The sequence below is a fragment of the Amblyomma mixtum genome, chromosome 1, assembly GCF_055824585.1.
Source record: "Amblyomma mixtum isolate Tamu chromosome 1, ASM5582458v1, whole genome shotgun sequence".
In the NCBI taxonomy this organism is placed as follows: domain Eukaryota; kingdom Metazoa; phylum Arthropoda; class Arachnida; order Ixodida; family Ixodidae; genus Amblyomma; species Amblyomma mixtum.
In genome coordinates, this window is record NC_143012.1 from 55293826 (window position 1) to 55319564 (window position 25739).

Below are 25739 nucleotides of genomic sequence, written 5' to 3' on the forward strand. Positions count from 1 at the left end.
GAATTTTTCTTTAACTACGAAGTTTCTAAGAAAGCTGTATAGATTTTCTTTGTAGCCGTATGGCTGCGCTCGGGTGGATGCCAATGAGTAATTACTCCCTTATTACAAATGTACTCCACCTTGGGATATTCCCCTAAACATTTGACCAACTAAGGGGAGTGCGTTGCGGGGAAGCTAACCACAGGGAACTAGTGCGTTGCGGGAAAGCGAACGCTGGGGACGAAGGCGTCCCCACAAGCTCCTGCTTGGCGCTGGTATCTAGATGCTTTCATTAAGAACACATTGGCTGGCCCGGAGGAGAGGTGGTTCGAACAGCGTGTGCGCAAGCGCCTTGTGACGTGAACTCACTAAGCGGAGGGCACGAATGAGATAGCAGGCGAGCATTTATAGAAGCCGGGTACGTTACAGTGTAAAGCAGCTCGTGCAGGTCAGGTAACAGCAGGCCTCTTGAAGGACCGTTGTGAGATTGTGCTGGAAAAGTGGCCACCCTGTATAAGCAATTTTTCGTGAGCTCGAGTGTAAAAGGGTACTTCAAGAACGCTAAACTTCGTCCTAATTGATACGTAAGGGGGCGTCAATGTCCTAAACAATTACAGAGCGATCAATTTACTGTTCATTGTCTGAAGGCAGTTAATAAGAAAATTGCTAATAGAACCTGGACAGCCTTAGTCTTCGATCAATAAAAGGACGAAGCGTACTTTCATAACAGCTACTCGACAGTCAACCATATTCACACTATCAATCAGGTGATGGATACTTGCGCAAAATATAACCAGTCTCTATGTACAGCCTTCATGAACTACAAGAAAGCGCTAGATTCATTCGGAGCCCCAGCAGTTAGGCAGGCGTTAGGGCACCAAGGTGCACAAAAGCCATATGTGAAAATACTAAAATATATCTATAGCGGCTACACGCAATTAGTTCGCCATAAAAAGAATAAAACCGCCATTTGAAACGATGCCAGGAAGGGAGGCGCGATGTCTCCAGTAATATTCACCGCTTGCTCAAAGGTGAAATTCAGAGACCTCGAATGGAAAGAGTTGCGGGTAATAGGTCGCTGTAAAATACCTTAGGGATGTGCGATTCGCAGATGACATTGTCTTCCTGTATAACTGAGAGGTCTAATTGCAAATCATGGTGGCCGACTTAGACCGGAAGTGTCAAATGTTGCGTTTGTTTTTATCTTCTGTGATTACAGCTGGGAGGCACACTTTATTCTTTTGTTCAAAGATACGTGTTGTATTTGTACCGCTGTGAACTGTGTAGGGTCAGAGGCCTCGTCAGGCACCAAGAGCTTTTAGCTTCTGTCCCTGCGTCAGGCTCTGTGTTTCACCTGATGCTGAAATAGAGAATGAAAGAAAGAACGGTAGGCTTAAAAGTTAATATGGAGAAAATTGAACTAATGTTTAACAGCCTCGGAATGTAAAGCCTGTTTAAGGAAGCTAGCTAGGTGATTGTGGTAAGGGGGATACGTCTACCACAGAGCGACCGAAAATCCGGACCACGAAATTGAAGTAACTAGAAGAAGTGGGTGGCACGTATTTGGCAGGAACTCTCTGGTCATGAATGACCATACTCCTACCAGTAATCAGATCATTGCGAAATGCGCAGAAATAATATACAGCTAATAAGCCTACACAGGTCGCGCGAAAGCATTACTCCCATTCGAAACCTCAGGTTTTATGCACGATAATCGGATCCAGGGTGCAGAAGAGGGATATTTAAAAGTACTCGAAAACGTTTGCAGCGACTGCTCACCCTTTAGAGTCTTCTGAAGAGACCGTAACAAAATATAGCAGGGAATGGTGTCAGGCGGGGCGAAACTATCCCTCGATGTACAATTAGGAGAGTGTTTACTGAAGGTATTGAGAGATCTGGATTGGAAAGAGCAGAAAACAAGTTTAATTAAGAAAACCTTCAGTAATGTGCTGTTCGCGGACGACATTTGTTTTCAAATAACATCTGTGACAAATTGAAAAGGATCATTATCGATCTGGACAGGCCAAGAATAGTCGGTATAAAGATTAATATGAAGAAATCTCAAGTAATTTTGGGGAGTCTCGTAAGGAAACAACGTTTACGATAGGCAGCGAAGCAGCGGTAGTGCTGAGGGAATAACATCTACTGAGGGCATGTATGTAGTGACCGCAGATCTGGACCACGAGTATGAGGTATCTTGAATAACAATGATGTTTTAAGCATTTTAGAGGTATTTTAACTTTATTAATAACAGTTCGCCAATATCCCTCAACAGGAATGTGTTTAACAGCTGTACCTTCGAAGCACCATGCAAAGGGGCAGAAACGTAGAGGCTATCGAAAAAGATTGATCTGAACCTGACGACTGTTTAGCAGGCTATAGAAAGAAAATAATCGGTCAACTTGAATAAACATGAAGACTTTAGGATACGCAAGAGAACAAACGACAGTTAACTACATCGAATCAGAATGAAGAAGAGGCCTGCAATGCGAAAGCCAGACAACCGTTGGTCGTTAACAGTAACGTACGAGTAAAGGAGGTGGGCGAATAAAATGGGAAAGTTTGCGAGGATAAAGTTGGGCGCATCCGATGCTTGACGATTAATTGCAGCAATATGGAAGAGGTCCGTTCCTCCAATGGACACAGCTGGGTTGATAACAATGATGATGTCAGCTGTGCTTGGCCCTTGTGATTGAAACTGCGTTTCCTCTGGCATTGGCTTTCATTACTGAATCGTCTGTTTTTTGTTTTTTTTTAAAGCGATGTTGATTCCCTCAGGGCATAAAACGGTATGAAATGATAGATGAATATGCCGTAATAAATGAAAAAAGGTTCGCTGATCTAATGAAATCGAGCAGTGAACGATGATGAAGTCCTTGTGTCCAAGCGGTGTACGAAGCCCTATTATTGGATGAAAGACCTGCTGCCGCCAGGGGCCGAATTCTTGTCGGCTTCAGCGCCGGGCAAATCCCCAGCAGGTGGTGAATGTCGGCCTGAAGATCTAGAAAACAAGTTCGTGGTAAAGATCATCTGCGCATTAATCCATAGTCAGCGGAAATATTTTTATGTTTACAGCAACCCTTGCTTTTCTTTTGTTACAGGCACAAGTTGCAGAACTCTTTACTGTTCAGACACTGGGGATTCGTTCCTAAGAGACAGCTGCGGCTACAACCAGACATGCACGTAAGTTCCAAATATTGCATATTAAATTACTACATTTCGGGAGAACATGCTTTAAAGGCCATTAGAATTTCATATCACCCTTAACACAATCACAAAAATGCTAGTTGTAGAATGGGTGCCACGCTAGTTCCTTCCGAATTTGAAAGGAGAAGTTGAAAGTAATCGATTATCAACTGTCCAGTTACAGGTGGTGTGACAGGTTTGATGTGAATATGTTGGTGCTCTAATTTCACAAAATCAGTTTCTCGTGCTTTTTTCTTTAATTAAGTTAGAGGCGTGAAAAGGTGCTGAAAAATTCAGACGCAGAAAAACAGAGACGCATCGTGTTTCTCCATTCCTGTGCGTTGGTCGCTATGAGCGCTTTTTCACTCCTGCAACTAGTCCTAACTACGGCCATTTAGGTAAGGATAATATAGTTGCATCGATGGAGCCATGCTGCGTGTTTCTTTTTTATAGAAATTCTGATAAGAATGCATTTCGAGCCCGATTTCTGATCCACGGGCAGGCGCGAGTGAGGCTGGTAATGAAAGGTGGCCAGACTTTAAAACCGTCGCTTGGTCAATGGCGGCTGTGTAAAGTTAGTTGGGTAGCACGGTTTGAGCGCCTCTCCGTGAAAGGTTCTGTTCCCCTTTCTTGGGCTTCACAATAAAGTAATGAGAATGGGAGAAACGATCTGGCAGCTGCTTAAGAAGAGGTAATGTAGTTATAGAGCATCAAGAAAGAAAATAAGCTGATTTCTTGCGTTGTTTTCGAAACAGTTTTTTTTTATCTTAATCTTGGTAGGCCTTGTCACAAACTTTCAACATCAGATTCATACATTTAAGGAAATACAGACACCTAATTTCGGTCGCCTGTTTTCTTCTATGTAATGATGCGGAAGACACTACTATGCATGAATCACAGTGTGGTATTCGTCTATGACTGCTATATGATTTAGAATCGAATTTTTCTCTCATGGTGTTTCGATTTCAACAGCCCAGCGATGGGTGCGACGTCAAAGTGTGGATATATTTCACGTGAGGCATGAAGAAAACGTCGATATAATCGCTGCTTCATCATTTTATTCACTAGAGTGTTGAAGTCAGCCTTCTTCAAGAGCCGTAATGACAATGAATGTAGAAGCAGCGATAATATTGCAGTTTTTTCATGCCTTACATGAACCACACTTTGACGTCCGAGTCATTGTCCGGTTATTGAAACCGAAACAGCATGAAAAAGGAATTTGATTACAAATTATTTAGCGGTTGTAGGTATATACCACATGGTGATTGATTTTTCAATGAGGCGAAGCGATAACTATGAAGAAAACGTGCACGGAAAAGTTAGATGTCTGCACTCCTTTAAGGGGCAGCATTCACTTTCTTTTGGAAGTGGCCGACGCTTCCATGCTGCTACGAAGTGTAGGCCGCAAGCTTCGAGCTTGAGGCTGTGTTTTTGCGCCATGCATTGTGTGATGAGCTGTGTGATGATGAATGTGTGATGAGTTTTCTTTATTGCGTTGTAAGAACTCCCTACTGTTGGTAATTACAATCAAAAACATGAAAGGATTTTGCAGTTTTAAGAAAAGCCACATAACAACTGGAATAACTATTAGGGGGACCTGAAAAGTTTGTGGTAGCTGATTTAATAACCCAACCAAAACATAAATCGGGAAAATACAAGAGCGATGGCGGTAACAAGAGCTCCGAGCAGTGTTGTCTTGTGTGATTAAAGGAGTTGGGGTGTAGAGTAGCGGCACAAATAGGTGATAAAGAGGCTAGCTGCGCCATTTAAACTTCTCATCAGCAGCGTAGTCATGCAGCGGAAAAAAGTGTTTAACTTATTGAGTCAAAAGAAATTACTACCTAAATTCGTTAATTTCCCTGGTTCGCATTTTTCTATTTTTGTATATTTCGTCTTCCATCTGTTCTCATCTCGTGTTTTTTTTTATTTCCCTGTGAGAACTTTTGCCTTGTGTGGAGTAAAAAAGTTTATAAGGTTCTTTTCCCCTCATTTTAGGGTTCACTGCATGTCTGCTTGCTTAACCAACACCAGAGCACATGTTTACGGAACCGTCTTTTATGCACTGGTAAGTACAGTGCACTTATGTGCATCCTGATTGTGAATGTTTTCCAACAGCGTTTAAGGTGATACAGCGCAACTATACGTGTATGGCCTGGTAGATTTCATATACCGCTTAAAGTTGTCGTCTTTACACGCCATAGTACATTTAATGCCGCAGCTTGAGATGTAAGCTGTAAAGGTCAACGCAGTTCATCGGGAAAAGGGTCAGGTATCTAGAACAAAGAGCGCAGTTAGTTAGCTACAACTTACGGTCACAACAGCCTAAAACTCCGCTTTAAAGATACTTCAAGCTGTCAGTTGGGAAGTACGAGCTAAAAGCAATTTGCTAAAGAGGCCACATAGGAACGTAAGAATGCTTAAACGAGGGGAAAGTAGGATAAGGAGCCGCGTTGTCGACCCCTTCTTCCTCCGTAATTAATGCCTTCATAAAGTAAAAAATGTAAAAATGGGAATTGAACGATAGAGAATCAAGCGAGAAAGGGCGAGGACAATACTCATACATAAGCATCGGGCCAGAAAGGCTTCAGGTGCCTGTAGAATTCGGGTATTTCAGCAGCGGATAGGATCCGGGGCTGTGGCCACAGCAATCTACTGCCCTCAAGGCCTACAACGAACTCTTTTGCTTCCTGAGAACGACTTAATTAAGGAACCAATTTTCCTGTGCCTCTCACCCTTTCTCTCTTTCCGTTCTCAGTCCTATCACCCTTCTTCCTGAGTGCTAGGTAGCCAACCAGAACACCGCTCTTGTTAACGTACCTGCCTTCCTTCTTCCTCTTTTTCTCCTATTTCTCTCTCTGAGGCGGCATTGTGACCGCTGGCGTCTTGATAAGATGAAGCTTCTCTTGAAAATGGTGCTATGCCACCCTGGCCAATAAAAACTAAAATAACAGGTGGTTTTTTTAGATTTCCGCACAGAATAAGGATCAGAGCCACGAAGCCGGTGAGGTTGGTGGTGCGCCTGGCATCGAGTGTTTGCCCTTGGGATTGCTTGAAGTCGCGTTAAGCGACGGCAGATGTGAGCAAGTACAGTCTCCGAAAGCGGCACAGACACATTATGCAGCGTGCTGACGTAACAGTAACCTAAATCCGCTGCGTTAGGTCTTCTTCAGCACGCGACATTAAAAGCAAGAATCTAGGAAAACATTGCGGATCAGCTTTAAAGCGACTTTTCGCAGTATGTCTTCCGCTAAGGCACTCATCTCTCTTGGTGTATAAAGCGTGAATTACACGTGCACGCGGGGCAGTGGTTGGTAAAACTACTCTGGGACAAAGAATCGTGAAAGGAGTCTCTGCGTGTGTTGTTGTTTTTATCAGACATAGGCACGAGAAGTACATATAAAAACATCATTTGGAGTAACCATGCCATCTACTTCTGCAAAGACCACGGAGCATCAGTGCTAAATATGCTGACGGGCACTCTTAGCCCAAAATGACTAAGATGAGGGAAGCATGGCGAAACTGATTGTCTTTTAAAGCCCCAGGTCGCCAGGAGTAGTCTTATCCTCTATGAAATCCGCTCACGACATATAATTGTTCGTTTTGAAAACCGAAGGTAACTGAACGTAACCGTGCGCTACCCGATAATTAGAATGGCAGTAGCAAAACTTAGAACAAAGTTTAGTTTGTCAGCGTTAATCAAATCATACTTCGCATTCCCGTGTATTCTCTTGAACGTACACTAACAATATTTGGTGCTGTTGGAGCAACAGTTTTCCCTATTCGACCTTTCTATACGTTCGTTGTTCTGAGTCTCCATTATTTTAAAATGCAGCAACAATATCTCTTGAAGCTTATTTTGTTGAACCATTACAAAGCCGAATACATCTTATTACGAAAGTCACACATATTTCTATGATGAAGCGTAACAAACTTGGGAGTTTTATGACTCCTATTAGGTCACCTTGGCAGGAAGCATATTTTTACAAAGAAGCCAACTTTAGTGGCTGTTCAGAGGGCCCTTTTTGCTACACAACTCAAGTAAAGGTTACTTACTGGATAGCCCAGACATCCAATTCTACTCAGCCTAAAGAATTAATAAATTCTTGAAGAACGTCACAATAGACATATGTGCACGATAGTATTTTCAGTGCCTGAAGAAAATGACAAAAACTACCAGCCCAAGGCCAACAGCTGACCGCAACCCAAAGATTACTTAAAATAAGCTTTGGGACTGGAATTAAGCAATTTGAAAACAAACCGAGGAGCAAACTTACACTTCAGGACTCAGGAGCATGAAGCTTCCGTTGGTGGTGTGGGAGTGCATTCTTTTCATTAAGGCTCCTATCCTGCTGATCACATAAGCAAAAAGTGACCGAAACCAACGTGCATAAGGAAAAGTTTCGATTGTCTAACTTTCTTTGTTAACTCAGGTGGAGATAATACAGAAATTATTTCATCGCTGAAGTAATATTGATTACAAAGTCTAATAAATAAACACAGCCGCATGCCGCCGCTGGGATCCAAAACCACGACCGCCGAAGGTCGTGCAATCGAAGGGGCGTCGGTTGGATCCGACAGGTGGCATATGGTTGTTTTCTCTTCTGTTTTCAAATCAGTTACCTTTCAGCTATAATATAATCACTCTAATAATTGCCTGTTGATTAACGCTACCAATTACTTGAAAGGAGTCGAAATAGTCCCTTATGCTCCTTGGTTTCAATGACGGTAGTCTTCCTTAATTCATATGTCTGCAATATCTAACTCTTCATTCCCTGTCCCTTGTCTCCTCAGTTTACGAGTACATTGAATAGAATCCCGCTCAGGCCACAGGGATTATATTTTTTTTCTGATGGATATTATTCGGCGGAAAAAGATTTGCAACGTTCCGGCTTCAGTATCCCTCAATATCTCTCAAGAGAAACGTGTACAACAGCTGTGTTTTACAGGTACTCACCTACGGGGAAGAAACCTGGAGGCAAAATAGGGGGTGCAGCTTAAGTTAAGGACAACGCAGCGAGCTGTAGAAGGAAATATTATCGGTTTAAAGTTAAGAGACCACAAGCGGCAAGAGTAGGGTGAGGGAACAAACGCGGGTTAAGGGCATCCTGGTAGAAATCAAGAGTATTAAATGGGCTTGGGCAGGGCATGTAATGCGAAGGCAAGATAACCGCTGCTTAAGGGGCGGAGTGGATTCCAAGAGAAGGTAAGCGCCGCATGGGGTGCCAGAAAGTTAGGTGGGCGAATGAGAATTGTAAGTTTGCGGGGATACGGTGGCTACAGCTGGCAAAGGACCGGACTTATTGAAGATACATGGGAGAGGCCATTGCCCTGCTTTTGATGATGATGATGATGATGATGGCTGGAGTTCTGGCATGGACTTCGCTGCGGTTTAGTAACCACTTATGCCTGAGCTAGACGATAACGGGAGCTAGATCAGTTTATCGTTCAGTGTTAACTTCGGGTGCAACTAACGGCTGGCATCGTTAACGCGGAAGAAATTTTACTTGGGCACACTGCCGCTCCTACGCTACCTTCTGACGACCCAAAGCAACGCGCACCCTTAGCACTGGAATGGGTATGAATTAATGTAGAGCTCCTTGTGAGGTACGCCGGTTCACGACTCTGTGCTCTATTGTGAATCCATAAACACTGTTGAAAGCCCTCAGCCGTCACGCAGTAAGGCCTGTATCACCAGTCTGGAACTTTAACGCCCGTATTGTTTTAAGTGGTCCGAGCACCGCTACAAGTAAAGGCAATGTTTCGCAAAGCAGGATGTGCTAGAAAACACATCTCGTCTGAGATGGTGTCTTTGCACTTTGGATGTCTGAGCAAGAATGAGGTCCCCGTCCTCCGGTGCTTTGACACGGTAAATACGCTTAAGAACTTCGGCCATCTAGTCCCCTTCACGTCTATTGAAGAAGTAGGCGTTACCACGCGCCTCTGGAAATTAGGCGGGGTAAGAGCTTTCGAGGGACCAAGACTTCTACGTGATCAAATAAGCCGCACTTACACGCGATACTTCGCCGAAGTCTCTACCCTCACTGTCTGTATTCAAAGTTGCGATCTCAAAAAGGCTCGACTGCCTAATGAGAGAAATCCAGAACTCTTTGCTGCCTCTTCAACCATTTCAAGAATGTCAGTCGTTGGTTTTACTTGACTCCATATTACACACGAAAAGGGAGATCTCTTTAGCCGTTAGCAGGTTTATTGATGGAGGCATCAACAACGTCTGAGTGTCGAACTCTGCCTTCAGGCTTTGGAATCGAGTGCGGTCTTTCACCCGACTGCTGTGCACCGCGCTGACCGTTATTGCAACGCCTGAAAAAAGTTGCACCGCAGGGAACTGAATACTCTTTCTGTGCCTCGACTTGAGGAGGCGTCACTCGGTGATTTGAAGCATTTTGCTGGCACGTCCTGAAACAGTAAGGAAACAATGAGCTCAGCGCGGTTTCCGGAATGCCACGTTGCCTGTGCGCTTTGTCAAAGTCCACCTCTCAACACAAGATTGGTCCTACTTGTAGAAGTTCTCGGCGTTGTACATTGGTGAAACGATGAACTTCACCGAAAGACTAAAGTAGCACAAAGCGGATGTCAAACAAATGAACAGGGATTGCATCGTGGTGGCCGAACACTGCGAGGCATGTGACCTTATGATTCACTTCGAGGTAACCATTTTGCTGGACACCGAGCCGCGCCCGCGCAGGAGGCTCTTACTTGAGTCATGGGACATTCAGCAGACGCGGAGATTGTTGACCATTCGCTAAGAGCCCTTCCCCTTCTTACATTCACAGCCTACGCTCAGTAACACGGCGCTGATTGAACGAGGGCTTAAAATGGTAAGCCGCAACTCGCCCGCTGTCACACCTGATGAAGGAACCGAGTAGGTTCTGAAACGTCGTTGTTTTTTCATTTTCGTTTGGCGTTCTTTTGTAACGTAAATTTAATTCCTTTCCCAACGAGACTGACCTCTGTGGAACGATTTCCTTTGAAAGATTGATATCGCTTTGAACACTCGTCTATGTCACTCTTCTGTTACAGAAACCTCCATGGCTTACAAAATGTAGCCCACGGCCTACAGTGCCGTGGAAGGACACTATAACCTAGTGCTGCTCGTGGTATCCTGGCTTCAGGAACTTGGCATTGGATGTAGTCTTGGTGAGAAGTCTTAAGGTCACAGCTTCAGCTGCAGCGAAGTGAATGTTTCTAGAATGCTCCGTGTAGCGATCATTCAAAACACAAGTCAATCAGGAAGCTTCTGTACCACAAGAAGAAACCTTCTGCTAGCATTTCAAGGTCATTCGGTCTTTAATGCTGCCGTAATGGCTCCATTACGGGGCTGAAGTGAAAAGCCTTTGGCCTTAAGACTTTTGACCAAGACTGTATTGTTTTAATTTGTTATTAAAAATGAGAGCCGCGCGGTTAACAATTGAAATACAATGATACAAATCTCTTTGAGCTTCCTTGCTCAGTGAGGGCTACTACCGTCAAGTGCTCCTCAATGCTAAGGATATCGTCACGAAAGTGGACGCACTTTTGCCAACGCGACGGCAAGCTGTCATCTGAGATAAATTTTAAAATGCATTTAAAAACTTGAATGCCTAACTGCTCGATCTTAGTTATTGTATTCTCGTTTTTTAGCGTGACTGGAAACATGTGACATAACAGTTGCGCGCTCTTCTGGAGAATTCAATTTTCTGGCTATAGAAAAATTTTCATGGTGCTTTTCTTTCACCAAAAGGAATCATCAATTTGCAAGAGCGCGTTTCACGACCTCCGGATATCTGCCTGGAACACATCACAAATGACAGCGTCTTTGCAATTTTTTAAGGAAAATCGTACCGACTACGCCGGCTCAATGCGATATGGCGTCACATCCGAAAGGTAACGAAATCTCTTCTTCCTGCTTTCTTGTCATGTATTTTCCTGTTTGTGTCCCCACACGTTTACCCCTGATACAATGCGATTTTGAACACAGCTCTTCACGCTGCCCGTTTAGTAGCCACGTCTACCTCGCTCATCCCGGTCGAGGAACTGGCAGGATGTATCGCACCACGCTTTTGCATCGCACTTATATAGTCTCATTCCTGGTTTGAAGTTTGTACGCTCTACGTGCGTCATCACGTGCGACTCGTTGAGTTTTGTCGCTGCATGCCTGAGAGGTGGCGCGTACGCCATTACCACGGCCACCATTTGAATCACGTTTGTATAGTCGCTTCTGCTTCGACCGAGCGCACAGCTGCAGACTGACGTCGGCGTTTCTGAGCCTCTTGCCGAGCGCCGCGCTTAGCAGGTTCGTCTGTCTCACTCATGGAAATAGAAGAACTGCCTGGATGTAATGTGCCGCGCTTTTATTTCGCGCTCACATAACCACCGCTCTCTGGCCATGGTAACTTGCGGCCTTGGTGCGCCTTAGCTTACTTGCCGCCGCAATAGTCTGTGATAATCCTTTAAGGGGCAACAGCTGATAATTTTATTTTCAGTGAAAATGTATGCTCGTTGGTACTGCTCGAAAATAGAATCTTGAAATTAGACCAATTTAGAAAAAAAATTGTCAGTGGCTTAGCTCTGGTTAAGCCTGGATATACAAGCGAAAGATTCAGTTATGCTTGGTTTGACGTCATGGCTCTCGCAGTTCGCGCACAATGCACTGGGAGCACCACGATAACGGCGGAGGCGTTAGGCCGTCCACACACTGCCGGTACGGAGGCGGAGGAGGAGACGGAAATCGGCGCGGTTAAAATTCGGGGGGCACTTTGGCCCTCTAAAGTGCTGCAAGGCGAAAGCGTTTCCTGGTGCACTGTTTGTTTTCTTTTTATAACTTATTTGTTATTCATTTTTACTTTTTATTTTTCTTATTGACTATTTTTAATTTTTCATATATATTTCTTATTAAATTTTTATTTTTCTTTAGTTTCTTATTTTTATGGTTTTATGTTTTGTTTTCCTATTGTATTTCATTTTTATACTTCTTATTTTTCCTTCTTATTTTTTCATTCCTTTCCTTTTATTTATGAGAGCCATGCATTCAATAGATGCGCCTTTATTCATGCTCAAACCATTCGTGGCTGAGTGGTAGCGTCTCCGCTTCAAATGCCAAAGGCCCTGGTTCGATCCCAGCCTCGACGCAGTTTCTTTTTAAATAGCGCGCGGCTGCATCGAAAGGTCGAACGGTGGCGAGGAGGAGTAGCGCGCGCAGCGGTAGCGGCGGCGCACATGCGCAGTAGCGCACGGCTGCGGCGAAAGGTCCGGTGACGGAGTCGGCGGCGACGGCTGCGGCCGCCTGCGCCGCGTGTCACGTCACTCGGTTTCGAGCATGCGCAGAACTGGCAAATCTGTGCACGGGCTGACGACTTACGCGAAGTTCGGATCCGACCCTCGTAGTGAAGCTTTTCGCTTCAAAAACTTGACTAGACAGAAACTCCGCCCTAAGGGTACGATGTCATAGCGTTAATGGGTTAATGGCCATATATGCGGAATTGGTCATCGTCGAGTTTACATTCACAGATCCGTGGGTGTCCTCATACCACTCCTGACACAGTGGTGCACAGGTTAAGTGATGCACCACTGCCCTGCGATGGCAGGTGCTGGCCCTGGTGGTGCTTGTGAAACCAAGGTTGACGCTCCAGGGCAGCCACTCGCTACCACTGGGAGCCCAAAGAACTACCCAGTGCACTTTCAGAAACCAAATTCACCTGTATAGAGACTATGAAGAATAGGCGGAAGTCAATTTGCACTGTAAGGACTTTGAACCACCATTTCTGTGCACCACGATAAGCTTTCGTCGCGGTCAGTAACCCCGATAGCAGGCAACAGAAATAATAGGGGAATACTGCTGTTAAAGGTCTGTTCGTTCCGTCACCTTTTGTCCTGGTCATTTTGCGCAGCTTTTCCTTCCTTCAGTCATGAACCAACTAGCCTGCACGAACGTGGTCTTATAGTTGGCCACAAGTAACCGTAAAGAACAATCACGTCCGCCGGCAAGAGTCCCTTCCGAAGACAAAACTAAATGTACCTTGCACGGCATATTAACGCGACGAAGGAAACAAAGGTATCGATTCGAAAAGACGCCGTGGTGTCACAAACAAAAGGGACCTGTGTTTCCGAAAGATGATTAAGAACTTCAGTTTGGGCAAGATGGTGCATAGTACTTGAATCAGGCAACAATAGCGCCTAAAAAGACAAACACAACCGAAGAGCGACACAGGACAAGTCGCAGGACAAGTGTGAACCACGATTTTATGGTATAAGGATTCTGGGAAGGAGCAAAGATACTAAGGCACGAGAGGTTTTTGAAGTTTTTCATCATATCCAACTTTCTCAGAAAAATTTTTTGAAAATTTAGAAAATTGCAAGATATGTTTCTGGAAATATTGTGTAGAAAAGGTGCGTTGTTCTCATACGTAGCAAAATCTTTCTTTTGAAGTGTTCCTATAGATCGCATGGAAAAGTTAAGACTGCCATAAAAACCAATGGGGAACGCTTTGGACGATAGCAAAAAGCTTAATGAAAAAAAAACTGTAAGACTGCCATCGGTTGATTTGCGGATATTTTGAGTGCTATATTGAAATCTTCCTTTATGAGGAAAAATTACGCTCATAAACGATTTCCCACTGAAATATTTTTGTCTACAATTGACAAGAAAGAAAGAAAAGATTGTGTTAGTGATAACGCTGTATCCCTTTTCATGACCGAGATGCATCTTGAACAGTTTTGCTGTTTGTGTGGGGTTTTGCTTCTGCGTATTCCTTGGTTTTCCTAATATTTGCTGGCTTCTCAGCAGATAAAGAAATATGAAATTAGCGCTTGTCATGCGTCGTTCTTTCGTTGTGTTTTTAGATGTAGGCGCTGTTGTTTCATGGCACTTCTTTAATTTTCCAGAAGACAGCATATTTCTGACGGCAGCATGTGATGAGACGTAGCATACAATAATGTTTAGGATGACATGTCGGCTAAGTGAAAGCTCCGATTTTTTTATTCCTTCTCTTTACAACCCTGGGTCATTGATAATTTAACTTATAAACACTGGATATATTTAGTTAGTGTCATGAAAGGCAAAAACTCGTGTGAATCAGTGCTAACGTTCTGGGTGCGTAGTTACACCTGTATTTATTCATCTTGAGCACACCTTCATAAACTGAGAAACGGTTCCTTTAAGACGTACTTCTTCAACAACTCTGCTTGAAATTGCAAGTTATTTCTTGTGCGCCAGCTATGGAATCTGACAGATATTCCGTTTTTTTCTTTTCCAGTTTCTTCAGAAATTCGTCGTATTTTCGATTTATGTCTTCCCGTATCAAAGGTATGCTAAGAGAAGTATTCATTCCGGTCCTTTTCATTTGCAAGGGTGATTTTACGTTTATCATCATATTATATTTGTGGCAGCGCGTGCATATAACGCAGCACTATGTTGCACGTATGAAAGAATTGTGCAAGGGCAAATTGAGATACCTGGATCCAGCACAAGAATAAAGTAAAGAATATCCCACGGAGGAAACTTTTCAGCCGGTGGCATATACCTACTGTCATGACGGCTGGCTAGCAGGTGTGAGAGGAACCACCGCAACGTCATGGCAATATGTCGACGGCCTTGGTTGAAGGTCCTTCTTTGTACGGAATTTGGCCCTTCGTTCGAAACTTGCATTCGACTATCGTAAAAAATAGCAGCACTAGTCGTTTCCAAGATATTCGAAAAGAGTTACAAACTAAAGCATAAAGTGCAAACAAAAAGCAGCAGGTTTTTTTAGCTTTTTTATCCAAGTACTTTCCTAAGTTTGCTAGTCGGCGCGGTAAAAGATATCTTGATCGTTTGGAAGAGCGGTCTGTTCGGCCGGTGGAGCAAGTGCATTATTAATTAATTCCAGATGGTGCGTTTAAGAAAGCAGTAGCATCCGCCGTAGCTTGCGTTAATCACCCAGGCGGGATTAAAATGAGCACAAGAAAGCCCCGAATGCACTAGGCCATTCCTCATTGAGGTGCTTGGTCCCGACAAATAAATAGGTATGACGGGACGGGAAGAATTCATAATAAGTACACAATCACTCAAAGGAAAAAAAGGTGCCCTTACTATGGTTATAATGCGTGATGATGACAATGGTGAATTGACACTAGTAACGGCACTACTCCTGCAATGTAATAGATTAGCGAACTTATGAATAAAATAGCTACACTTTAGACACACTCCAACTAGTGCACTGAAGATTGTACTTAGAAATGTGTGCATGTTCTCTATATGACTTAAGCATTAACGGCCTAGACAAACGCGGACAGGATTCATGAAACTTTGAGGAATTTAATGAATCATTTTTAAAGGAATGTTCCCTTGGCAGAGTCACTTGAAGATGCCACTGGCGCTCTGTCAACTAGTATGCAATTAGGGGTAACGGCATTCAAGCACTGAATGCAGTATAACGCTGTGGGGCTCAACGTTGCAGATGTTAATATGGTTCACAACTTAATTACTTACAGAGGATGTCCTGGACGTCACGGCTTTGCACAGGAATTTTATCTACGGCGCAAACATGATGTCGGAACTCGAATGCCATGGCCCTGAGGATCGCCCAATTACTTTTGACTACGCAATCAAAGAAGTCGCATTGCCGCCTGACGTCGACCTTCGCCCTCAGAAGCATGCAGGTATTTGCAGCAAAGCGAAAATGCGCAGAAGCTCATGGTTTGCAACGGGGGCACCACGGCAGCTCTCATTGCTATTTAATCATATTGTAAAGAACTGCAGATTTCGCAAGCACTATGAAGGCGCAAAAAAAAAGTTGGTAGATTACAGCAGGGTGCAGAGGCTACTTTCGGATGCTCGTGCCACAAGCAACTTTTCAAGCGCTGTTTCTAAGAGGACCTATTTTTCTTGAAATTAATAATTTGAATTCAAGTTCGACTGCTAAAGCACAGCGAATTTCATCATTGATGTCTAACGATAATTTAAAATAAGCGTCTTTGAGGAACTGAAATCGAGGGATAACTGTCTCATATGTTGGTGGACACCTCAACCGCACCGTAAGGGCAGGGAGGTAGGTGGGAGTCAGAGAAGAAAAAGATAATTCGGGCCCACGTGGCACGGGGCTACTACTGACGGTTTTTTACTTTGGAAGCCATTTAACCTTTAACATATTATGGCTACATAAGTGCTGGTTATTTTCCTACTTTCTTATTTGGTATTCAACTATGGCCGGCGTTTGAAATTAGCTGCATGTGTTCTCGTAGGCATTTGCGCTGGCGCTTCATGGCCCCAAAAGTGCTACTGGCGTAGGGTTAACTTGTTTAAGAGTTTCTATAACCTGATTTTTTTTGCACTGGTATCGTTTGTCTAAAAACGAACGACTTCGAGTGCCCCCTTCCTAATATCAGTGTTGCGCTTCTTGTGAGCGCTTCGTTCTTGATAGGCACACTGCTTTTCATTGAATGTCTAGAATGCATATTTCTAGGGGCAGTTTACACATGCAAAAACTAGTGTTTTACTTTGAGCATTTAGAAGGGATGTCTCCATATTCGAGAGGCAGTGCTAAGAAGCTAGAAACGCAGCCAAGAGACAGCAATCAGCGATGGACGTCGAAAATATGAAGTGGGCCGTATTGATGAAAATCGAAGAATAAAGGGAAGGTTGGATCAGACTCCAAATATTCTTTTATTCAACTGGTAAAACCCGTTCAATCATCGTCTAGAATTTGTTTGCTTGGAACTTTGGCATGTTACGTGTTTATTTTGGCGCCTTTTTTAGAGTATAAAGCGTATTAATATGATAAACATTTCAACCAACGGTTTATTAATTTTTCATTGCTCCTCCGTTAGTGGCATTAGCTGTGTTTTAAGTTATAGTTTTTTTCCTCCTTCTAGCTTCAGGTGCTTATGTATTGAAGTGGCCAACAAGAACACCACCAGTCTTCCCTCACTTGCGAACAAACATGTTCTGGTGCCAGGTAGAGCGAAGCACACTATCCAACGTGGGTTCACCAGCCATGTTTTTTGAGCTTAAAGGTAAGAAACAGTGGTGTAGCATCGAACTTTGCTAGCCCTCATTGGGTTTTGGATTGGATTCGAAAACTTCTACTATCAGCTTGAGTAACAAGCGGATTAGTTGATCTTACTATGCGGCCGTCATTTGAGACTGACGGCGGCATCTTGCGAAAAATAAGTGTGTGTGAACTAGGATGCGGGAAGACCATATTCTTTGCTGATTTCCACAAGTGAGACCTCTGTTGGCAGCGAAAGCAACTTAAAAGCACAAGTTTTGATGGATGGTGTTTTTTAGCGACAAAAAGATCTGCTCGAGGCTTTATATGCATGCTATACCTGAAAACTGGTTATGTCATTGGTGTCCCATAATTCTTAGGCGCCATGTAGAAGGCGCTGCCATTTTTTCGTCTCTGTGGAAAGTTTATAAGCCAGCCACATAAGTTAATTGGACAAGGCCACGTAAATGAGTTGTCCACTGTCTGGCTTAGAACTAATAGTTTAGAAGTGCTGACACCGAAATGCTACACGCATTTCGGTGTCATCTCTTTCTGGCTCTCCAAAAAATAACACTATACATTGCAGCTTCTTCTTCGGTCTTGACTGGTTGCATACAAGTTTCAAATATATTGCTTGAAAAACTTATAACATCTGTTTTATTCCGTAATGGAAAGAAGATGCGATTATTTCGTTTAACTGTGGCTATAAAAGAGAACAGAATACGTAGAGCTTATACTGCAGATTGAGAAAATAGCAAGCCACAAAACGTAAATACGAGAGCGCTGATAGCACTGTCCTGTTTTCTGTATGTGATAATAATAACGGATCCTTCGACCCAGAGGAATTTCAAACATACGAAGCGCAACGGCTTCCAGGTAACCTTCATAAACCATAGGGACCTGTCTCGAGGATTTAATTGAGGCCTCAAGGAAAAAAGCGAGCGGCGTGCGGCTCCCTCTCAGTGGAACGAAGCCACAAATCCTTACCCCAAAGGTTTCTGAGAAGCAAGTTCAGTTGGTAGGTATGGAAGCCAGGCCTTCACTCCTTGCATACCCTGGCTGTGGCTGACAAAACTCTCACCGACCTTCAACTATGCTGTCATTCACGTCAGTAAACTCTCCATTTATCACCAATTTTTTCTAAAATATATCCACTCTTTTTGCATCTCCCAGTTCTCTGAAACTAAGGCTCAACTAGAGCATTCCGTTTTCTCTTTAACCGTCGCCTTTCCCTTCGCTTATTATCCTTGTCGTTTCACACAACGTGCCTTCTTTGCATCATCACCGACCAACTAGCTGGCGGTCCGGTTGGTCACAGGCACAAGATGTCCTTGGGGAGTAATTTAGCCTTTTTTTCCCTGCCCAGTAAGGAGTAGTAAAATGTAATACAAATTTCTCCCCCGGGGTATTCACACTGCCCTTTTCTCGGATTGCAGGAGGGCCAACTTTCCTTCCGGTAAACTACACGGTCACAGCCAGCCGTTCCGACGAGGTAGCCCTGCAAGTGCTGGAGGTAACTGGTGTCACCGAACCGTTTCGAGTGACGTCATGGGCCAGGGTGAACGCAACGGGACACGCTACTGAGAAGCTCTCAACAAATGGACCCGGCTTCAGCTGGCAGACGAATGCGGTGGACATCCAGCACAACGGAGTATACGTGGCAAGTGGCCCGAACACTAGGTCACCAGGGAAGAATAGGGCTATCATCCGGCTGATTGTACGCAGTAAGTGAGACTTAACCGTAAGATTGTTCAGACGCAGTGGTACATGGGGCCAATTGTTTCAACTGCTAAGGAAGAAAAATATTTCACTGTGGAGGTTTCTGTTCTTGGGTTTTATGCAGAAATTTATCTCATTATCAATGAAGAAAGCACTCCGCGATGGTTTAAACTTTTATTCTTCAGTTTCCGGAAACTGCTTGCTTTGAAGTCTGCAAACAAGGAAACCGCTGGCTTTTTTTCTGACTGGTTTGTAACAAGATAGCTTCTAATAGCGAAGTTAAAGTTCTCTACGTCTCTTGGCCTTGAAGCTTCGGAAGAGAGGTCACCTTGTTTATTTTAATAATTAGTTCTTTATAACTCATCAGAGAATGAAACACTATGTGTTATTCACACGATGTTATCTGCATTTTGTATTCTGCGCAACCATGTAGCAGGCTTTGTATTCAAGTGAAAGTTGAAGATTAGCGAATGTTGAACTTCTCCCAAGAGAGTTCGTGCTTTTCCCTGCATCAAACTGAGTGGTGTATATGTGTGAACTCGCATCACTGCTTTCGCTTTGTGATCGAGAGGAGAACAGCAAGCACATACCTCAGCCCCTCCTCTCCCATCCTCCTCCCGAAAAATGTGACTTTTACTGAGGAGCGAATCACAGTATGGCGATCCTTCGCTGCTCATGCGTGGCTCTACGTCACTATCGCCTATCAGCGAATACTCCTGCGATTGCGGTATGCAGAGCAGTAAGACCTTTGGCTGCGTACAGAAGGTTGTAACGTAGATTCTTAGTGCCCGCAAAAAAAAAGACCGAGCTGTTCACAATAAAACCAGCGCAACGGCACGTAAATCTTTAATTCATCGTGCTCCATGCCAATTTGCGTGATTCTTCGGCTGCAATTCTCGTTTACTTAGCACAAAAATATTGTTCTAGTATAAGTACAGAGGTGCCTCGGCAAGGATTCCTTTCGCCGTCGCATATACAGGCTATTCAAGTTTTTATTTTGAGGTTTTCAAAAAAAAACACGACAGTAGGAGCTACGAAGGTACGACTAGTGCACAATTGTAGGCGATTGCCTTGACCAGGTCAGTATATTTTATATAAGTTCTTGGTGTGCTTGGTGTGCAAGTAAGCATATATTCATAAAATTTCGATTTGCAATTACAACTCAAAATGTTTCCCGTAAAAATTGCAGAACGCGCTCAGAAATTTTCCGTTATTTACTTCAAAAATAGTTTCATGGGGATCCTTTTTCAGCGAAAAGTAAGATGTGCAAGATTCTCAGAATTTTCATGTGCCTCAGCATTCTCGAGTCGCGGTGCTGTCGCTCTCAAACGTTTCCGGAGTAAAGAATGTCGGTGGCGCTAAGACATTGCCAACCAACCAACCCACCAACCAGCAGTCATATCGATGGTTCTTCGATAAGAGCCGGGCGCCTCCATTTTCAGGAACAACAGTGCTGCAGCAGAGGCGAGAACACACTGGCCAGCAATCAATTATGTGTGCTATGGGGATGGAGATGCAGCTGTTGAACTCCCGGTGCAGCTTCAGGAATATGACGCAGCGAATTCGCAGTGCTTATCGCTAATCGACGCTGTGATTAGTGGCTCATTTATTTCTTGTTTTGTGTAGCGTAGTTTCCTTACTCAGAGCACGAATGAGAGTGCTCACATCGCGAAGCACGAGCTCGTGCTCATGTGAATATTTGTTTTTAAAAAAATTCTTGCAGGCTCTTGTAAGTTCTCAAAAGATAACATCAATAAGGTTTCCTGAAAGACAGTAACTGAAATGCGCATCTTTAACCATTCCATCCTGATTTGACGCTGAAAATTTTCAGGTCATTATCATAATTCTCCTCACTATGCGCTCTGCAGGGCAAAGGCCTCTCCCATGTCTCTCGAATTAAAGCTGTCTTTTGCCAGTTGTGGCCACCGTATCCCCACAAACTTCTTAATTTCATCCGCCCACCTAACTTTCTGGAGCATCCTGATACGCTTGCCTTTTCTTGTAATCTACTCCGTTACCCCTAAGGAACTGCGGTTATCGTGCCTTCGCATTGCATGCCCTGCACAAGCCGATTTCTTCCTTTTGATTTAGACTAGGGCATCATTAAATCGCGTTTCTTCTCGCGAACCCCCTTGAGAGGGACCGGATATGACGAGAGGGAAGGGAAACAAAGGAGGTAAGGTGAGGTATAGACAGGAGGAAGCGCAGCCAAAGCAACGGGGTAGGGAGTACATGACCAAGCAAAGGGCCACGCGCTACGATTGTAGATCCGAGTTCCCCATGCGAAGAAGATCTACGATCGTAGCTCTTCTTGGCATGGGGAACTCGGATTCTCCCGACCACCGTGTGAACGCCGCCTTGTCCTAGCCATCCATCGCCATCATTGGGTGGAACACCTAGTTCGAAGGCGTCATCACTTTTGCAAACGCTGCTGAGAACGTTTACGTTTACAGTGAAGGTGACAGTGATAGCGACAAAGTGAACGCTTGGGATTGCTCAATTCGAATTTTGTGCAAGAAGTTTAAACCATCCCAATGGGCACTGAAACAACCTTGAACGTCTTGGGGACGTCCATTGGAGTGTCCGTGGCCATTGAGATGTAGGTTTTAATTGGCGAATGCCGTCAGCGGCATCGAGTAACGCCAGAGCATGATGTTAAATAGAAGCTTCTTGGCGGGCTACACTAAAGCAGATATAGAAACATTGCAACAAGTGTTAGTGGAAGTCGGGTATTAAACAGAAAGAGAATGTAGAATCATTTTTAATATGTTTTTGGGGTTTACTGTCTCTAAGGAAGTCAGATCTCTAAGGAACGCCGTAGAGGAGGGCTTAGGATAATTTCTGCCATCTGGGGCTCTTTAACGTGCACTGATATCGCACAGTACAAGGCCTCCAAGCATTTCAACTCAATCCAAATGCGACTGCTGCGACCGGGAATAAGCCAGAATATTTCAGGTCAGTAGCCCAGCCCAATGACCAAAAAGTGATCGCAGTGGCTGTTGGATTCTTGTATCCCACCGTTTTCTATGCTTGGAAGCATGAGCCAAATTCCAATTTTATGCGTCCTTCGTAACTCATTCAATGAAACAGTTTTAGTGTGAAAGCACTCTTGTCATCTTTCTTGAAAGAATCTTGTCATCTTTTCATCTTGTGCCGCTGCCTAGCAACAGCAACGCCAAGAATCCTGATGTTTGGATCTTGTACCGTTGCCTAGCAACACCGAAAAAAGAAATCAAACCAATATCCACGACTGGTACTCGCACCCGCGGCGGCGCGCACATGTCAGCTTCGCGGGCCGCTGCGCTAGAGCACAAGGCTATCGAGGGTTTTTTTTTTCAATATGGTATTTATTACAAAGATGTGATGCTTTATGCCCATGTGGCAAACCAACAAGCCTACGCAACCAAGCAGAAGAAAAGGGTCAATGAGGGACACACAAGAAATACATCATCATACAACGCATCTAAACAACACAGAACAAGAAAAAAGGCAATGAGGAGTAAGTGCTACTCCGGTTCGAACTCGGTCTGGCCTACATTTCTTTTAAAATTGCAATGATTCTACTGAAATGGTATTGTGGTATTTTCCAGAAACAACCCATTCACAGTGTCCAGCATGCGTGTTTTCCAGAGGCTACGTAAACCAATTAAAAATAACATATCTAAGGGTTTATCAACAAATGGCAGTGCAGTGAGATATCGTAGAAAATGCTGCGTCGAATTAACTCTTTTTTTTTCTCTGTTCACTGCATGATATCCCAGATGAGTATTTTGTCTTCACAATTGACGATGCAAGGCTCAATCGTTTTGAGGAGCACCACGAAGGCGACAATATACCTTAGACACAAAATTACCTCTTTTCTCTGGCGATATTTTCACCGGTCAGGTCCCAGTGGGTAATTTGTAGAAATTTCTTTTTGTACATGGCGAGAGGGCATTTGAGTACGTCATTTCCCGGTAAACCAGTATGGGTCTGGCGAGGATATACAGTACACCGAGCGGTACAGAGGCAGACGGAAGATCACGACGCAGAACAAATCCTTGTACAATTGTTTCCTCGAAACTGAAAAAGTGAACTGAAAAAGAAAAAAGAAGAGAAAAAGAGAAGAGAAGGAAAACCGAAGAAGTTGGAAAAGAACAGAAAACTACACCTCATGCTTCAATCCCTACAAGCACCTACGATTACGGACATTAGGAGACACAATTAGGCTCGGTAAAACCACTAAATTGGCTTGCAAGAATGCACGCACGGCCCGTCTTCACACGTGCACACGTGCGCGTGCACACCTTTCTGTCACTACTACCGTATAGATCAAAGCGCGAATATTAGCGTGTGTTTAGTGTCCAAGAAGATCATGACTCGTGAAACTATCTGTCGGACACACAGGTGAAGACAGGTGAAGTAAACAAAGGGCGCCAGCGCTTATGGGCCGGAATATATTATCACACGTCATTGATTCAAAAAACGAATCCACCACAAAATTTCCTCGGGATTTTCTCTACTAGACTCTCGCCGTAGCGGAACATGCTCGCGTTAAACTGCAGGACACTCATGCGCTGTGCATTGCACCCCACTTATAATGCTATGAAACTAATATTCGCGCTTTTATCTATGCGGTAGCAGTGACAGAGAGGTGTGCGATGCCTGCGTTGGAACGGACAACGTTGTGAGAGAAACACGGCGCTTGAACAAAACGCGTTGGCGTTCGCAAAGTAGCTGCAGAAACGCGGCACGGAGCATAGGCCGCTGAAGAACGTTATGTGTTCACATTGGCCGCTCACTCCCCTCTCTAATTCCCTCCTCGTGGGCCATGAGGAAACTTGAAATAAGAAAAAAATAAAGTTGAAGACGGGCCCGTACTTTCGCACTATAATCGGTTCCGTGTCGCTTTTTTTTTACTGTACTGATCTCCGCTATTTGAAATTAAGTTTATCATGCTGTTTTGATTCAAGCTTTGCGGAATGAAGAAAAAATATAGTGGGCAGTGCTACAGACTGAGTGAGTTTTCATCACGATATCATACTTATTTTTATTCAAGCCTCTGTCGCTCAAGGAAGCTATATGCGATTTCGCAACTCTTTCTAACCTAATGCATAGGGACCGTTAGGACCTACGAATGTTATTATGGAGGTTTATGGGAAACTGAACAAACTAATGACCCGAGAGAGCTCTGGGAAGGGTATGGGCGTTAAAAGTATGGAGTGATCATTTATTTCAAGTCACACAGGCAAGAAGTCACACAGGCAAACATAGAAAGTATCTCGGAGTTCAAGACACCTATGAAGGCTCACATCTTGAAGTACTATAAAGTGTTATAGGTTGGGGGAGCAGAGATCTGAAGATGTGTCATGCACTGCACGACCCATTACGCTGGTGATTCCGTGACGGGGTCTAAAACAGTATAGGTAGCAGTGCTGACTATTTCCGGTGAAGATGCCGGGCACCAGTTTCGGTCGATGTGCGGTGTTGTAGCTGCATGCGCCACTGTTATTCTTAACCAGGGTGTTAACATTCGTACCTGTGTGAAGAACGTGCAAATATCAGCAGAAGGTAGGCACAGAAGGGCGGCGCAATTAACAAACTCTCTCACTTGCAGCCTGTCCTCACGGAAGATACGGCTCCCCGTGCAACTACTACTGCCCTTTCTGCCAAAATGGAGGTGTATGTCACGACATCACAGGCCAGTGCATCTGTCCACCAGGATTTATGGGAGAGGTTTGCGAGACACGTGAGTACAAGGCCTCTAACGCAAAAAAAAATCCCACGGAATGCAATCACTTTATGCTTTTTCTCATTATATTTGTTATTATCATTAATATTAGACCTATAAGAAGTGGCAATAACACATACCAAGGGGATATAAAAGGTGCTTAGTAGAACCTGTCGAGGTAGTTTGTTCATGACAGATGCGATGAAATAACTTTGAGAAAGAGACACACATGGTTATAGTGTGCATTTCTGCCTCTGCGACATCTATGTCTCGTTCACGCAGTTCTCTGCTCGCATATATTAAAAAATTACAAAAAGTGACAGGACGGTTAGCACTACGTAATGGGAGATTCAGCGGGAGCTGTTAAGTTATTGTTTTTCACGATTTGTTGGGGTAGAGAGCATGAGAACAACTCTATATGTGTATAGTTCAAGGGCTGTTTTTTATACTCTACACATACTTATTATTCGTCTGTCATTACACTTCAGCCCGCCGCTGTAGTCGGGAGGCATCTCCTATAAAATATGGTTCTGGGCTAGTTGGTAATTCATGCTTGGTAGGAAGACAGCGCAAAAAACGACAACCGCAGGGGAGGACAAGACACAAAAGAACGCTACTATCAACTGATTTGTCACCAAGCCTCATTTATATAACCAGACAGTCACATCCCATGTCACATTTTTCGGTGCCAGCTATCTTGGACTAACAGATATGAAATGTGTTATCACGCCTTCAGCTGTAAAAGTAGCTATAGTCAGATACAGATTGCAAAAAGGAAAAAGAAAATGAAAGAACTGCGCATGACATAAGATCAGGCAAGTAAGAAAACTGCCACGAAGATTGCTAAAAAAATTCTTCCAAAAAACCGCGCTCCGCTGAGTAGAGGCTTATAGACGGATCGCTAACGCAGTGGTCCGCCTTCTTGTCGATATGGAAAGCTTCAAGCAAGTTTTGCTTTTGTGGATCTACAACTGCCACTACTGCTACCACTACTGCTAATACTGCTAATACTGCTAGCTACTGCTACTGCTACTGCTGCTGCTGCTGCTGCTGCTGCTGCTGCTGCTGCTGCTGCTGCTGCTACTACTACTACTACTACTACTACTACTACTACCACCACCACCACCACCACCACCACCACCACCACCACCACCACCACCACCACCACCACCACCACCACCACC

At 44.1% G+C, this 25739-nt stretch overlaps 1 protein-coding gene across 1 annotated transcript in view; it reads left to right on the forward strand.

Moving 5' to 3' along the window:
* LOC149366337 (receptor-type tyrosine-protein phosphatase kappa-like) overlaps nucleotides 1–25739 on the forward strand; it is a 120755-nt gene that overhangs the window by 11056 nt on the left and 83960 nt on the right. The window contains exons 2-9 of the mRNA XM_089550200.1: nucleotides 3081–3162; nucleotides 5161–5230; nucleotides 10904–11046; nucleotides 14415–14464; nucleotides 15631–15798; nucleotides 17011–17151; nucleotides 18563–18850; nucleotides 24442–24573. Coding sequence (XP_089406326.1) covers nucleotides 3081–3162; nucleotides 5161–5230; nucleotides 10904–11046; nucleotides 14415–14464; nucleotides 15631–15798; nucleotides 17011–17151; nucleotides 18563–18850; nucleotides 24442–24573 — 1074 coding nt within the window. The remainder of the gene's footprint in view (nucleotides 1–3080; nucleotides 3163–5160; nucleotides 5231–10903; nucleotides 11047–14414; nucleotides 14465–15630; nucleotides 15799–17010; nucleotides 17152–18562; nucleotides 18851–24441; nucleotides 24574–25739) is intronic.